Source organism: Corvus kubaryi, unplaced genomic scaffold (genome assembly GCF_017639235.1).
Source record: "Corvus kubaryi isolate FWS band 111438036 unplaced genomic scaffold, C.kubaryi_AGA036_p1.0 37361, whole genome shotgun sequence".
Lineage (NCBI taxonomy): Eukaryota > Metazoa > Chordata > Aves > Passeriformes > Corvidae > Corvus > Corvus kubaryi.
Window position 1 is genome coordinate 4,486,547 of NW_024581118.1, and position 17,086 is coordinate 4,503,632.

General features: G+C 47.0%; 1 protein-coding gene across 1 annotated transcript in view; it reads right to left on the reverse strand.

Moving 5' to 3' along the window:
• ABL2 (ABL proto-oncogene 2, non-receptor tyrosine kinase) overlaps positions 1–1,483 on the reverse strand; it is a 45,744-nt gene extending 44,261 nt beyond the window's left edge. The window contains exon 1 of the mRNA XM_042033818.1: positions 1,281–1,483. Coding sequence (XP_041889752.1) covers positions 1,281–1,458 — 178 coding nt within the window. The 5' untranslated portion in view covers positions 1,459–1,483. The remainder of the gene's footprint in view (positions 1–1,280) is intronic.
• Between the last annotated feature and the right edge of the window lie 15,603 nt (positions 1,484–17,086).

Consider the following 17,086-nt stretch of genomic DNA (forward strand, 5'->3'; position numbering starts at 1 on the left):
GAGTGTACGTAGCAGTCTCTATAGCATTCTTGCTCTGCTACTAAAGACTTAGACACACCCCACTGAAAGAAGTGGGGTATGTGCATAACTTCTGAGATCTCCCTAACACTGTGAATGTGCAGTCTATGATAGGAATGTTTAAGCCAAAGTGCCTTTTAACATACAAAAATACAGAGCAAAACGTGAAGGTGCAATAAAATAATTCTTAGTTTTAATTTTGGGTCAGGCACTCAGCAAGCAAGTTTTGTTTTGGTTTTAAAGCTGATACCGCTCCCTGAACTCAAAAGCTGTGATAATGCTGAGAATTTTAAGAACCAAATTTAGTGTTGTGCTCTTATTTTGATAGATACTTACATGTCAGCATCACATCACAGCAGGTGATATTTGCTTTTAGACTGCTGGTTGCACGTTCCCTAATCTTTTTGCCTGAGCTCATTCTATTGAGCAAAAGAAAATGTGTATTGTCAGAAGCAGCCTGGCTTTACAAACACTCTCATCTCTCTCTCCACCTAAAGCCAAGCCAGTCAAGCTCTCCAGAGCTGATTCAGGTCTTTAGGATTTGAGATGCATCTGCACATCTACTTTCAACATGCTTGTCAAGGCAGACACGTTTCAGTTGATTTTACCTTCCAAAACTTGGCAACATCTTAACATAATGCACGAAGAGGTACAAAAACAAAAAAAAAAAGAAACATAGTTACAAAAGGGAGATTTGAAGTTGTGGGGGGTCCTTCTAAGAGAGGTTATAGAAACATGTACGTGAAACATTTCCGGTATCGGTTTACAGCAATAAGAATAGAAGTGGACAGGCAAAAACTTCATCTGAGAATCAGATGGCAGCTCTAATTCCCCCTTCAAAACCAAATTGTTTGCTCTGTCAGCAGCTATACAGAGTCTCACAGATTTAGAACAGCAAGTCACAAACGCCTCGGCAGTCAGACAAGGCACATGTTACCTTTACCTTTGTAAACAAAACCAGAGCTCGGAATCGCCGCGGTGACAGCGACCGAACCCCGCAAGTCCTGATCCCCGGCGGTGCCACCTCGCTCCAGCTGCGGCTGGCGGGCGGTCCCGATCCCCAACTCCAGCGGGCGGGGGGGGAAAAGCTCCTCCGAGGGCCAGCATCCCCCGGGACGCGGCGGCCGGGGCGAGCATCCCCCGGGCCGTGGCCGCCCCGCTCCTCCCGTCTGCCCCTCCCCTCCCCCAGTAAACCCACCACAACAAAAGAGGGAGGGGAGGAAGGCCGATCGCGCCCCTTTCCACTCGCCCCGGCCACTCACCGTGCTGGGTGAAGACATTGAATCCTCCCTCTGCGGAGCGCCCCGCCGCCTCCCGCCGGCGGCCCGCCGGCCTGGCCGCGCTGCTCCCCCGCAGCCCCCGCGGCTGCTGCTGCTGCGGCGGCGGCTGGTGCTGGAGCCCCGCGCCCGGCTCCCCGACGCGGCCCACCTGCTGCCCCATGGCGAGCCGCGCTCACATCCCGCCGCTCCGCCGCTGCCGGCCCGGCAGGCGCGTCCCGGCCCTCCCGCGGCCGGTCCCGGCGGCTCCCGCGGAGCTCCGGGCTGCGGCTCACGGACTCGCCCCCGCAGCCCCCGCCGCCATCTTAAACCACAGAGCGCCGGCGGAGCGGGGACGGAGCGGCTCCCGCAGCCGCCTCCGGTCCGCCCAGGGAGGGGAGGGAGCGAGGGAGGAAAGGAGGGAGCGAGGGAGGAGGCTGGGATAGAGGGAGGGCGGGCGGCCGCCCCGCCGGGGCACGCCGAATCCCAGAGCTGTTTGGGTGGGTCACCCCAAGGGAGGATCACCTCGAGCAGGTGACAGGAACGCGTACAGGCGGGTTTGGAATGTCTCCAAAGAGGGACACTCCACGGGTTCCCTGGGTAGCCTGTTCCAGTGCTCTGCCACCCTCAACGTAAAGAAGTTCTTACTCATGCTGAGGTCGAATTTCTTGTGTTTTAGTTTATGGCCATTGCTCCTCCTCCTGTCTCTGGGCACCACAGAAAAGAGTCTGGCACCATCCTGCTGGCACTGCCACGCGCGGGCACACCAGTGGGCACGGGCACACGAGGCAATGCGCACGGACATGGGCTGAGGGGCAAGAGCCCACCCGGGTGACTCACCAGATCACGCCCCAGGAGAGGCCTCCCATCTTGGCCACGAGTGGCAGCCCAGGAGAATCACGGAGTATCCTGACTTGGAAGGGACCCATCGAGTCCATCTCTCGGCCCTGCACAGGACAGCCTTGAGAACCCCACTGTATGCCTGAGAGTGTTCTCCAAATACTTCGTGAACACTGTTAAGCCATGACCATGGCCTCAAGGCTGCCCCAGTCCAAGCAACACTCTCCCTGTAGGCTACAGCCGGGCTGGTTTTCCTACAAACCCGAGCAGGTGCGAAGGTGAAGCCAGGGCCGTGTGCCCGGCTGTGGAAGGGAGCGGCCGTGGGCTTGTCCCAAGCCATGCACAAGGAAGTTGTTGCAGCCAGGTGAGGGTCAGCCCCTTCCCCCCAGCAACCAGGGACAGGGCGAGAAGTCACAGTCTTAAAGCTGTGCCAAGGGAAGGTTAGGTTGGACATTAGGATGAATTTCTTCACAGAAAGGATGATTAGACATCAGAACGGACTGCCCATGGAGGTAGTGGAGTCACTGTCTGGAGGTGTTTAAGGAAAGGCTGGATGTGGCACTCACCATAGTCTGTCTGACATGGTGGTGTCAGGTCACAGGTTGAAATCGATCATCTCAGGCGTCTTTTAATTCCAAATTGGTTCTGTGATCTCCGTGGGTTACCAGGCTCCAGGTTGACTCCTTGGGCTCCCGCTAGGACCTGTTGTCCTGGCCAAGGGCATGGAGGAGGAGGAAAGCACTGCTGTGTGATAACACCAGGAGTGGTTGGCAGCAGCATCTTGTTGTAGGGTGGCTGAACATACACTCAATTCTGTAACTAATTAGAAAACCATTTTCTTTCACCTTCTGTAATATTAGCATAAGGCACTCCAATTCAAAGCAGAAGGCAGGAGGTTTTGTCCTGAAAGATAATGGTGCTTGTCACAGTTTAGAGGACCTGGGCAGCTGGAAGTATTTCTCTCTCCGTGCTAGCAACTATTTCAGCAATGTCTTGGTAATGCTGCTTCATCCTGGATGAGCCACAATGCCGCTCCCCTCAGATGCCTTTACCACTGAGAACTGATGTGACAGTGACAAATTGGCTTGGTAACATTCATAGCCAACCAGCTTCCAACCTCTGTGTCGCTGTCCTGTGGTGGGAAGGTGAGGAGACATCCCTCTCAGAGCTTTGTGAAAGCCAGCTTTCAGTGACAGGAATTCTAGGCTCACGTTCTACCTTCCCAGGGTCACAAGGTGCTGTCCATACTGCTGCATGTACTCAAACTGTGCCCTGCTGCAATAATAATTCTGCCTAAAATGGGCATGGCTCATCCCACTGGACTGATGTGTAGTCTGACACAGGCTGGATGGAGTAAATGGGAATGAGGAGCACACAGAGCCAGAAATGCCTTCACTCACTAAATTAATGGACTAAGAACATTGGGGAGATAGGAATTATAAACAGGCCTGCTAATAACACACAACAAAACAGTTCTTAAAATAGCGCTGGGAACATCCAGGGTGCAGCATGGGGTACGTGGTGCCAAGTCCGGGACCTTGTACGGACATGGTTATGTGGATGTGAGCAGAGGGTGTTCCTGCAGAATGGACAGTCTCGGGCAGAACCAGCCCATGGTAAACTCTGCAGTGGAGCTATTTCCTGGTCTCGTTCCAGCTAGAATTTGCAGGATTTGGCATTTATAAATGGTTTGCCTTGTAAACAAAATAAATGTTCTCTGGAGACTGTAGAGACAACAAACACAGAACTCCCTCGTGCCATTTGCAGTTGCCACGTAGCGTAGAGCCACTCTTTAAAAATCAACAGAAATGCTATTTTTCTTTCCTAATGCCTTTTACTTGCTGATCATGAAGAGCTATCCAGAGGAAGGCCATTAGTATTTTAAAAGAAGATGCAAGTATCAAGAGACTGTTATATGCAAGTGCACCAAGGAGAATTGGATTTAAACACTGTTCTTATTCCTCAGATCTCATGAAATCTCTCGTTTTCTCTCCCAGCACCTCTGCACATAGAACAGCTCACTGTGGGTTACATTAATGTCCAACTGCAGGAAACTTGTCTGACACATAAAACCATCTTTCCTGGGGATGGGGTCAGGCAGGGGCTTTCTAAGAAGGCCTGTTTCAAGAAGAGGGCAGCAGCATGGGGTTTTTGCTGTTCTATAATAGTTTTTTAAGATCATGCTGTACTCTGTAAAAAAAGCTTCAAACCCAGAGCCCCAGCCACTGCTTGTTGTGTACTAAACAAGCCAGACCCTCAGACTGTGCCCCACCTGGTCCCCTCAGCAACATCATTTTTCTGGTGCCATATAAATAGGGGATGCCCTGTTGGTGACAGCTCTTCTAGAGTCCCTGCTAGAACAGCAATGGGGATATAAGCAGGAAACTCCCCAAACTGAAAAGGACTCTGTGCTCTGAGCCTTTAACAGTTCCATACTGTTAAAATGGAAGCTAGTAAGTATTTACTTCACAGAGCTTCATGGTTATTAACCATGCAAAGCCAAGAGGTAAAACCTGCACCAATGCTATCTATTTTTGTCACTGTGATGTTATCAGCCTCATGAAGCATCAGGAACAGGTTGTTTCTCAAGGGTAATTTCTCGTGAAGAAGTCTGGTACCGTGCGTTAATGAGCCATCAGTAACACTTAGTGTCCTGGCGATTTTGCGTTTCCAGTCAATCTGCCATTCATGGGCTGTTCAAGCAAAGGATAAAAAGGACCAAGGAACTCAGGCAGCACTGAGGTTACAGTCATGTGTCTGACAAGAAATGTGATATTTCTAGAAACACTTCTGAACTGACTTTAAATATTAATGGTATATCCATTTCTTGAAGCTTCTTATAAGCACTGGCAATTTGCTCCCCATCCACAGCGTGCTCCAAAAATCACACACTCAATAAATTGCTGGCTGAGCAGTCTTACGTCATACTGTGCATGACAGTCTCACTGTCGTCTGCCTGAAGTATGGGTTCTGTGCCAGAAGGAGCCTGTGGACAAGCTGGGGACTCCTGATCCTGAGTGTTAACTGGGCAGTTTCTATTTGTAATTTAGGAAAAATTAGGTAGCAGTATGCTGCTGGCAGCTTAAAAAATAATTCTAGCAGTAATCTTTGCTCTTCTTCCAGATCATATACCTTCTGTATACCAAAGCTATACAGAGAAACAGATGTTTGTGAAATATTTGACTGGTATTTAGGACACAAATGTATTAGTTAAGGTATTTGCTAAGTGTGGAGAACAGCAGAAGCCCGATTGAGGCATTTGGAGGGATACCTGTGTGAATGTTGGGATTTTTGTGCCTTTATCACAGTGCCAGAACAAGTTGTGGAGCTCAGGACAGCTGTAGCTCCCCTGGGATGTCCGCAAGGCAATGGGCACTGCCCACCACATGGCCCGGGGCTGTGTCCCTCCACCACTCCGGGCTGCACCTGCCTGATACCAGGCAGCCACCTGGTTTTGGGGGTTCAGCCACCCAGGGGTTCTGGGAAAGGCTTTAAAACAAAAAAAGATAGATTTAGGATGGCTTTGTGACACAAGGTTAGTTACTGTGCAGAAAATGTTGAAAGCTTTTAAGTGCTGAGCCGTATCAAAGGAGGACGTTGTTTCTTGGTGTAACATGTTCCAACGCTGAGCCTTTCATCTCTGACTGACAGCTCTTCAAATGTCTGCACGGATCTGTCAGGGCACAATAGGTAGTGTTCAGTGTTGCCTTAAAAGTTATTTTGAATCATTACTATGATTTAAATTAGAATTTATGTACAGTGCATGCAGGATAGCTTGGGGTACTTTCATGCCTGTTCAGTGAGAGTCCATGAAGGTAAAAGCTTTCTGGGGAAGTAACAGTTTTTGCCCAACAGCACAGAAGGGTTCACATGCAGCCCTTGGCAGATGAAATTTCCTCTGTCAATAACTCTTCTTTCTTCCACCATAGATAAAAAAAAAAACTATACATACACACTCCCACAAATGTTGCATCCCACCACCCAAATCATCCTTTTCCTCCGTGCAAGCAGCCTTTTGCTCTGTCTTTTCTTCTGCTTCAGCATTGTCCTCACCCAAACCACTCTTCTGATGCTGCCACAAGTCTAAATACTGACGCCAGCCAGGAGAGCCAGCAAACGAAGGGCTCCATGCATAGGGGACTGGGCACAGGGTGTTGTAGTGGAAAAGATGAGTGTGTAGAGACAGCCAGCTCACCACAGCATCTCAGGCATCCCCATTCTTCTCTTATTTGGCCCTGTGTTTTGGGGTTAGGTATGCTGTGTAACTAAGCACCCTCACGGATCAGAGCTGTGTAGCTTGTGCATGTATCTGTCAACTGTCAGCAGCAGCACATTAACTGTGCTGAGGTTCTGCAGGAGCTGTACCCATCAGGGTATAACACATAACCTTGCACAGCCTCCAGCCGAGTGAAGCCAGAGGTGGGGAGAAATGGAATTAAGGAGATTATGGGACTTCTTTGGGAATTTCTTTCCTGTCCAATATATTTTTCTAAGTACTACAGCTGCACCACCCTTCCCAAGCATCTGTTCCAGGCACCGAAGGCTGTAGAACAGTATGCTAGTAAGAACATTAAGAATATTGTTTGTTTGCCTTTTTCTGTGGAAAATGTTGCCTCTACCAAACAAAAATGATGACAAGTCTCTGCATCTGCTGGGAATTGCAAATTAGTACTAAGCTTGCACAATGATCACTGATAAAGTACATTTGCTGAGGTAATATGAGGTCCCTCGACACTGCTGGTGATGATTCAGGCTTTTAGGCATTCAGCTGCAGGTGGGTCAATAGGAATGTTTTGCCACCAAAGTTCCAGGGTTGCCTTAATTTATGTTTAGGAGCCTAATTTTTATGTTCCTAATTTAAAATCTTAGTAGCTCATTGGATAGTGAGGGGGTTCTCTCAATTTGCAGATGGAAGCTTTTCTTCATGTGTTTTCTGTTTCCTCTCCCTGAGAGATTTGTATCCAGAGAGCTGACATTTAGTTAAGTGATAGCAAATGCTTCAGAGCACAACGCTGTGCTGCAGTTCCTCCACCAGTGCCTCGGAGAGCAGCCTCGTCCCAGCGCAGATTCCTCTGATGACTGCTGTGCTGTGCATGAATTAGCACAACCTCTGTGACAGTCCAAAACAAAATAAAGCTACATTAAAAACAAGATGTGAAGCTAAAATAAGATGGAATTAGAATCATAGGCTACTTAGGCTGGAAAAGATCATTAGACTCTGGAATCAGCAGTGCTTCCTCTCCATGTTCTTTGCTTCTTGTTTCTCCCCTAATATCTCCTTCCCCTCCATCTTTCCCAGCACCTGCACTTCCCTTTTCTAAACCATGCTGAAAACTGTGTCTTCAGAAGATGCCTTTGTTACAATAATGAATCCCACAGTAACTGCACTCCTAGTATTGTTTTCAGTCGTACACACTCCTGAATATAATCTTTGATCTCATAAGGAAGTCTGAGGATACAGCTTCTTGCAGGATTGCTGCTCTATGTTACATAAAGTTTAGGCTGGTAGGGATCCAGCCTTGCTCTGGACCACTTGTGCCCCAGTCACGGATGGTGTCATGCTCTATGAAATGTTCCTGAACAGTTAAATCACTTTAAAAGCCAGAGTTTGGTCTAAAATATTGTTATTGTTTCATTCTACAAAGTCTGGAGAGATTCTTCCTTGACAGGCTTTTTTATTTGATTATGCAAGAATTCTAAATGCTTACTTTATCCTTCAAATGACACTGTGTTCCTTCCTCACACAGTTATTAAATAGCCATGCTCTGCAGTTTCCAGCTTTAATGTTAATTCTGTACACAATGCTTACTAGTGTGAAACTAAAAAAAAAGTAATAGTACAACTGAAGCAGGAGAGAGCACCAGAGTTTTGTAAGATGTTTCTGTGAACGCGCGTGTGTGTGTACAGAATAGACTGGTACTCAAGAGAGCAGCATGTATGTTTGTAATCAGATCTCAATTAAATTTAAAACTTCTTCCTTCTGTTAAACATGCAAATATTTCCATTCTCTTTGCAAATTCTGCCTCTCTGCTCATTACCAAACCTTTCAGAAAAGACATAAGCCCAAATCTTCCTCTGATCAAGCTCTTAATGTGTTCTGTGTGGTCTTTATTTAGACTGTAAACTTGCTGAAATAGGAAATGTCTTATAAAAAACCCAACTACACTGTCTCATTTCACATCCAAATTCTTCTCCCATACCAGCTGTGTGTGTTTGCCTAGCAGCAAGTCTCCTGTTAATGAATTACTTGTTCTCATTAGCTTGTCAGGCTGGATGTGTAGCTTGTAGTTCCCACTCATACAGAGCAGCACTCCTTCCCTTGTAGCTTCTGGTAAATCAAACAATGGGATACACAAAGCCTTGTGTCTCTGAGTCTGACCTCTGTACTAGGAATCATTAACTACCACAGCATGCCAAAATAAAGTAACTAGCTGCTGGTTAAATATATTTAACATAAGCAGAGCCTTATGGACTCCCTGGTGTGGGGATTGTCACAGGCTTTACCATGGGCTTCCGCTTCTAAACCTCCTTTAAAAGAGGGGGAAATGAATTCTCTGATCAGCAGAGCCAAAGGTGTTGCGCTCAGTATATTTGTTTTGTGCAGCTGAGGTCCAGAGTAGATTCCTGACACCTCGGAGGTTTTCAAAATGAGGTCCTGAGCAGCCTCATCTGACTTTGAAGCTGGCTGTGCTTTCAGCAGGAGACTGGACTAGCGACTGCTGCCAACTTAAATTCTTATTCCAAAAAAAGTTTCCTCCATTCGGGACATTAATTAAGACTCTGTCCTCTAACTAGGCTGAATTTTTCACAAAAGCCATTGGAACCGAGTATTTCTTGAACCTTCGCCTCTCCATCCGATTTGCATAAAACTGGCCAAGAGGTTCAAAAGTTACTGGGAGAAAAAAGACAGCTGGGGCAGACACAGACACTCCCTTCCTCACACACAGAGGACAACTGTATAAGCCTTGTTTTGTTAAGAAAACCTTTCTTCCCTTTATGTTAGCGCAGAAAACTTGTCAAGTGTGCATCTAATGAGTCCTGAAGTCATGCTACATACTCCCAGCTGCAGCCAACCTGAAATAATGTCTTCCCAGAGCCAACAGCACATCTCATGCAGGCGAGGCATTTACTGTGCAATCCGAACTATGCAGAGAAGTTGAGACATTCAGGAGTGAAACCCGGGCATGGTCTTTCTGATGGCAGAGATTACGTGGTTGTGCTCACAGGAGCGTGTGTTTCAGCCTGCCTGGTGCCTCGCCCATCTCTGCCAGCAGACACGGGAGCGTGTCTGGTACCTCTCTGTCGTCCTCAACTTTCCCGTAGCCGAGAGTGACAGAAAGGGGAATTTGACCTCAGCGTGCTAGAGACCGCCTGGCTGTCTGCCTTTCCCTTTTTGTCTGCTCTTTCTGAGGATGCAGTCACACTACCAAATTACCTTGAGTCATCTGTCCTGGGAGTTTTTCCCGTGGGTTGCCTGTGATAAAGGGTGGAGGTACTAGGAGCATTTTAATCTGTGCTGTGAGGGGAGGCACTGGTGTGGTGTGAACCCACTGCGGACCCTACGTGCTTCTGGGATTTCCGCCTACCTGAGCCAATGTCACGTGTCTCCCCAAAATCTTTCCTGCAAGGGACAGGTTCCATAGCTTCTGTCCACACAGCTTGCTGATCAACCCAGAGCCTCCTTTAGCAGCCACAGCAGCAGATTATTCTGTTTCCCTTTCTCCCAGATTGCAGAGAACACACCTATCTTCCTCTGCTTTTGATGGCTTTGGAAAACGTTACTTCTGTGTTCCTGGGAAAGAGCCTCAGAGCACTTCTATTTTCTGCCTCACAGGGAAGCAGAAACTGTGAAATTATCAGCATCCTCTGGTTGTACGTTCCCTGGAGCTGTTATACTGTGCAGTCTGAAATAGACATCCGGCCCCAGGGAATTGCTAATGATGCATTCAGTCTCAGCATGGCACATGCTCATTCCTGGGGAGTTACTGAGTTAGCATTTATAGTTCTACTCTTTTCCTCTGAGCAGATGAAACCCTCTGATTTTCCCTCAGCACTGAGGTCTTGGGTGTTGGATTCTCTTCTCATGACAGCTTACTTGGAATGTCACCAGAAAGCTTTCAGCCTGGATCCTTCCTCCAAAAATCATAGACTGCAGCAGCATCATGCCAGAGATTCTTCCATAACTTGGTGTCTGATCAGCAGGCAACAGGAAACTGAGGTCTTGCTAGACACAGTTGCAAAATAATAAACCCAAGACTTCCATGCTGAAGATGGGTGATTGGTGTTGGGGGGCATTGGGAGCCTTTTGCACCTGGGGGAATAAGCTCCCAAAAAGAAAGCAGAATCAGCAGCCACTAAGGAAAGCACAAGTGGAAAAACTGTGTGGAGTGAGCACTGCTGGATGTTTTGATGGTGGTCCCTAGTGTGGGTCCCTACTGTAGAGAAACAGCAGTGGCAAAGGATGCAGTGAATTCACTCAAGGTTTACCTTGTTCTCTGGTTACTTTGTCAATTTATGTTTCTCCAGCCACTTTTTGCAATGAGGGATTTTTTTGTGTGGGCAAGGGTTGAACTAGCAGGAACACTTTTACTATATTTCACATTAACTTGCTGGTGAAGACAAGACCTCTCTTGCATGACCTACATGCCTGAACTCAGAATCCCTCTCCTGGGCCTGCCATCTTCAGATTTTAAATCCTTTAAACAAGCTCAAGTTTTCATCTCCTCATCCATATTTCCAAAGCATGTAAGCCTCAAGGCACTAGGCCAACAACGGAACAGTGCTGAGCACAAAGATGTTTTTGTAACCACATCAACTCAGCCCAAGGCAGATCAACTGCAGCAAACCCTGCAGATTGCTTCACCTCCCAGTGTAGTTCCATTAGAACCTCCCATTTCTGCTAGTCCTCAGCTGATAGCAAAAATGCCTCTTTCAGCTTTGTAACTCTGATTTCTATTTTCTCCACTTTCAGTGAAATGCTGTTGAGAGCTGCCAGAGACTCAGCTGTGACACAGATCTATCTGAATTCAGAGGTTTGGAAGTATTCCTTCACGTTTGCCATCTCCTTCAATAAGCACTGCATTGTACCAAGTCTGTACATTCTTTACTGCTCTATTTGTTGCTATGGCCAGTGGTGCCAAGTTTCAGTGTGATTCTTTTGGGAGGCTAGACAGAACTCTGGATTTTCTTTCTTTCTGCTTTGTTTATGCTCCTGGCCCCCGCAGTATTCTCCCTTACCATCATCCAAAACTTCTTCCCAAACAGGAAAGCACTGCCCTCTCCAGTCCCTCCACTTGTACAACCAGCAGCAGTCCCTCCTTGGCCTGAATCATTGCAGTAGAGAAGCAATGGATAGATTCCCTGTCAGGCCAGGTGTTTCCAAAATCAGGGAGAAGCAAGAAGGAACAGATGGGACTGGCCTTGAGCAGAGAAAAGGGAAGTTTTTGGCAGGGGAGCTACAAACGTCGTTGTCAGTCCATGTCAAACTTGGGAAAGATGCTCACAGAAGGGAGAGCAGCAGGATGTGCTGCCTCATTGCCATGGAGACAGCCAAAGAGCTGGCTGGGCAGATTCAGAAATGTCTCTGGCTTGGGATGGCTTCTGGTACATGTCATCTATTTCTGCAGAGATTAAAACAAGGTGGAAAAGAGGAAATGTCTGACACTGAGGGTAAAAACCTGTTTTCGTTCTTAGTTTACAGCAGAGAGTCAATCTTTTGTGGCTTAATGGAGATATTTGTTCTCCTCTGAGAAATATATCCTGGTTTTGATGGGGATTATTTTTTCCCCCTGTCCTCATACTTTTTGGGGTCTTCCATCAATCACTTCTGGCATACTGATTCTAGCTGCCCTTTCAATGTTCTTGGACTTTTCCATGGTGTTCCCCATGTGCCCCACAGGACATTTCTCTGCAAGATCTCTCCTTGATGACCCCAAGGATCTCATACTTCTCCAAAGAGGCTGATCCGTTCTCACCATAGCACCTCAGGGTTTTTTTTCTCACATCTTTCCCACTTGATTACTGCACACAGAAAGTTATTAGTCCCCAGGACCTGCACTTTGCGAAGTACAGAACAGGTAGAACTGCATGATTACCTGCAAACAGCTGTCTTGGGAATCATCCTGGATCTGTCATTCCATAAGCACTAATTCTCTTCCATGTCCATCAGCAGTCAGCACATCTGTACTGTAGCAAATAAATGGGAGACAAGGAACTGGTAGAAAATACTGGCATACACTGTTTTCTCCCCCTCAGCAGCTGTGAGGAGAGCAATTGCAAACTGGTTTGTATTTATTTAGGAAAAAGAGAAAGGATACACATGCTTTTGAAATAGGGAGAGGCAGATATTACCACAAGAGGAGTGAGCCGTCATTAAATTAGGCATAAAATGTGTGCCCTTCCACCTGCTGTTTCTTACCTTCACAAGGAAGGGTCCCAGGTGTGTAACACAGCTGGCAGTCTGTGGAGTCACAAGGAACATGTACAGTTGCTACTGTAGGAGTGGGAAGGAGATGTTGGCAAGTTCAGTGCTGTGTTTCCACAAAAATATTTGGAAAGTCATTATATGCAGGAGAGCCAATACTGGTAATTGGATCTGTTTGTTCTGGAAGGCATCTCTCTGAAGTCACTCTTCCAGGGTTGACTGCACATTTAATTCCATGTATTCCTGCTGAAACAACTTCAGAGACCCTCTCATTGAGGCAGTTCAGTATTTTCATGCATTTTTAATAAGCAGCAGAGTATGCTGCAGAATAAATCTGAGGTTGGTTTGAGCTGGTGTCACAAAGAGAACAGTGGTATTATATAATGTGGTTGGGACCCAGGTGAAGTTGTTTCCGAGCCCTACAGAAAGAGAAAGATGATGTGTCAGAGAGGGTAAAGAACAGCTTCAGAAAACACCATTCAGCTTAGTGGGGTGAGGCAGTATTTGTACAGGTTCAATACCTCTCCTGGTTTGATGTTTAGCCAGACTAGAAGGATCTCCTCCTTTTCAAACATACTGAAGAAATAACCTCCTCAACTTTAACAAATAAAACTCCAACTATTACACCATCCCAGCTGGCAAGATCCATTCTATTACCTAAAATGGTAGGGAAAGGCAAAATTAATTACTCCTCAAAAAAAATAATGCAAGTTTCCCTTTCAGCAATGGAATCACAGCAATTAAATTGGCTGTTGCACCTCCTGCTTCGTTGTGGCAAGAAGTTCATCACTTTTTCTGAGTTCATCACAGTTTCTGAGCTGGGGGAGGAAGCCAGGAACTCGCTGGTTGGCAGTAGGGCTTCACTTTTCTGTTTCAAGGACGATTTCAGTTCAGTAGCAAAGAGCGATGTGATGTCTGAGTAAGGTTACCACTGCCCTCTGCCGAGAGGGATGGCGGCATTTCTTTCATCTGCCAGCAAAACCAGCGGCTTCACGGCTCAGAAAGGGACTGTAACTGCTGCTGCTTCTGCCTTTTCTCCAAAGCTTAATGATCTGAGTCTCTCACACCAAATATTCTGAAAACTCTATGCCTCATGCAGAGTAAAAAAGGAGCAAGGGTATTTATGCACAAAATCTTGACATGATGATAGCAGAAACTGTGAAAGCTTGAGCCGGAGTTTTTAAAAAGCAAACTTTATGATTTATAAACACTTCAGGCATCCTCAACAATGTGATATCTGCTGGAGCCTGTTTTTGGCTTTCCTGCCAAAATTCAGTCATGCATTATCAGATCAGGCTTAAGTCCTCCACAGTTTCTTCAATTATTTCCTTTTTAACTGTAGCACTTGCCTGACTGAGTTTTGGCCTCAGTCTTACATGCAGGCCATTATTTCTGGTTATGCAGAAATGGAAGCTCATTCAATGCTACATTTATAACTTGCTTTACATTCTAAATCTGACATTGCTGTCCTTTTCTTAACGTTTTTAAGAGGAAAAATTAACGTGGAACATATAACAATATTTTTCACCACTTGAGGGAGCTCCTTCATTTATCCATCAGACTGTTCCCATTGCGCCTGCACATAGGGAAATTCTAAACCACACTTTTAAACAGTTAATTGTAGGATCTGCTGACATATGTGAAAGCATTGAGGCTCTCAAGTGATTGACTTTAAAGCTAAGATAGAAGTTTTCAAGGAATTAATCATCCTGGTCAATAAATGTGGGCATCAGAAAGAGCGACGGCTGCTCATTCCCTAGGCTGCCTGATATCAAAAATCTTAAAACAGAAAATAAATTAGTTACACAGAATTAGAAGTAGGCAGTGTTAATCACATCTATTTTACAGCAGTGCCAAAAATGACAGGAAGGAACAGGACCCAGCACAGAAATAAAGAGAAGGAAAGAAAGAATCATAGAATGTCCTGAGTTGGAAGGGACCCTCAAGAATCATCAAGTCCAGCTCCTGGACATGCACAGGAGACCCCCAAAAACCACCCCTTGTGCCTGAGAGCATTGTCCAAAGAAAGAAAGAAAGAAAGAGAAAGGAGGGAAACAAGCAGTGCTGCTAAAGTCAAGTTGCTGCCTGGCGCTGGGAAGGTGAAAGCCAGTGAAGCTGAGGCAAGAAATTGGGTATGGGGCCAAGGTTCCCACGTCAACAATGGGAATGGCCACGCGGTGATTCAGCCAGGAGTGCTCAGGAACAGCTGTGGTTGGGCAATCATTGAGCAATGCAACCGTAGGATTAATGTACAACACTCCAGAAAATCAGGATTACAAGCACCGTGGTGACAAGCAGGATAAACGATGCTGGTGATGAAACAGTGCAGCAATTTAGAGTGGGAAAGACAATGGGCGTGAGTGGCAGGAAGCAGAGGCGGCAGTGCCTTCTCCCAGTTGCTTGTAAATAATGGGAAGGAAGGTAATGAGAGCAGCCACTTTGTTTTTCGGTGGGCTGCAGGTAAACAGCCTCTAAAGAGAAGGGGAAGGAAGGCTGTAAAAAAGCTCTGCCAGGAAAAAACCCAGAGACCAGGGAGGGAGCTCAGTGCTTGTCACACTGCGCTGCTTTGGCCTGAGAGATTTGTCAAGAGCTGCTAACAAAATCTGGTGGCACCTCTGTGCAGCCTCTTTAGGGCAAAATAAGCAAAGCAAACTTGTTCTGAAGGTTAGCTGCACTTTCTATTAAAGGAATCTCATTTTCCTACCACCCAGAGTCGGGCTTTTACTGATTGGATGAAACAGTTTCAACAAGAAGTTGAACTTTGGGATATTTTTGAACATTGTGCATTGAGTATTTTGCTGGTTTTTGATTTTTATTTTTTTTACACTTGCTCGCCCAGCCAGTGCTGGCCCCACAACTTCATTGTAAATAGCTGCCCTGGGCGTGAGGGCACCACAGATCACATACAGCCTGACCTGAGAGTATCTCTAAGCAGCACTGTGTTAAAGTCGACTTCTTAAGAACAGGAACAAGTTTATGTGAAAATTCCTGCTGCTCTCACCCGTTGCATTCCAGCAGTGATAAAGCTTTTCATTTTTTCTTTTCATTTTTACAAGTTTTTTATTAAGCATCACGAAAGATGAGTGATGGGATAATAGCGTGAACACACATTGCAAAATAAATCAGTTTCGGACTTTTTCACTCAGTGGCTCTGCTCAGAGTCCCCAGAGATATTTAAAACAACTTCTGAAAGTTCCAGCAGTTACAATTTAAATGTGTGTCTGGGGTGTGTGTTGGTCAAAATAAATTTTAGTAACAGGTCTGATAGGTGAGAAGTGACAGAAATATTTTATTACCCCATTGTAACTTTGTACCTTGGTTTGGGGTGACCTTCCAAGCTGCACCTGGGGACATATTGTGCATAGCACAGCCCTGATGTCGTGAGGAGGATGAGAGACCTGTACTTGCCGGTACGAGATTAGTGGGTAAATTCTCCTTTCCCGTTTACAGTGTGAAATGCAGCTCACAGGAGGTTACTAGAGTTTGTTTGCTGATGACGTGTTCTGTGACTCAGCCTCCATCACGAGCCTGTGTCTGTCTGGGGAGAGAGAGAGAAGGCAAGGTACAAACCCCAGCCTTTGTCCCATTTTCAGCCCTCTGGAGCAGCTTTTGTCCCAGTTTTTGTCCCTGTGGAGCACAGCTGGGACTAAAAGGAGAGCCCGCCAGCCGGGCCCGTTCTCAGCTCCCCCGAACGGGTGATCTGAGCTCCCACTCCTCAGGGTAACATTTGTGAGGGAGAACACTCCCTTGACACAAAACACCACTTCTTGGGGGACTACTCGAGTTGGGGGACGCTCCATTTTTACTTCCCTAAAAACACCTACCCTGGCTACCGTTTGGAAGAACCTCAGGGGGTAGGACACACATTTGTGCTGAGCCTGAGTGCCGCGGGAAGCATTGTTGAGCAACCCGTGTGTTCCCACTGAAGGACGAAGATAGATAACGCCGCTGGGCCCTCCGGGCCTTGAATTCGGTGCCCTCCCAGTTCCTTTAAGTAAGATTTCCTTGTGCCGGGGATGTGGAGGGGGGTCCTCAGGGCCCGCAGGGGTGACTGAGCCCACCCGGACCTTGGACTGGGTGGTCACAGCTGGGATCGACACCCTTGAACCAGGACTGACATTCCCTCAGCTGGATTGAGGCTGGAACCAGGATTCGTGATCTCTTTTTCCTTCTTTTTTCCTCTCTTTCTCTCCCTGTTTCTCTTTCTCTCTCTCTCCCTCTTTAATTAATCTCTTTCTCTCTCTCTTTCCTTTCCCCCTACCCGTTTATCCGAAGCCCACTGCCGTGTTCTTACAGTAGATCAGCATACCAATTTCCATGCCGAGTATGTGACTTCCTGATAAACCTTCCATTGCTCGCGGCCCCTCTGACTTTCGAGCATTTACCAACCTTGGGCGCTCCCTTACCCTCAAGGGAGGGTCATCACATTTGCGGCGCCTCTCTCCCCTCGCTCGCCTTGCCGCCTCAGGCGCGCCGGGAGGAGGCGGCGGCAGCACAGGGGGTGTGGGGGGGCCGCGGGGGGAGGCGGGAAACTGAGGGGCGAGGGGGG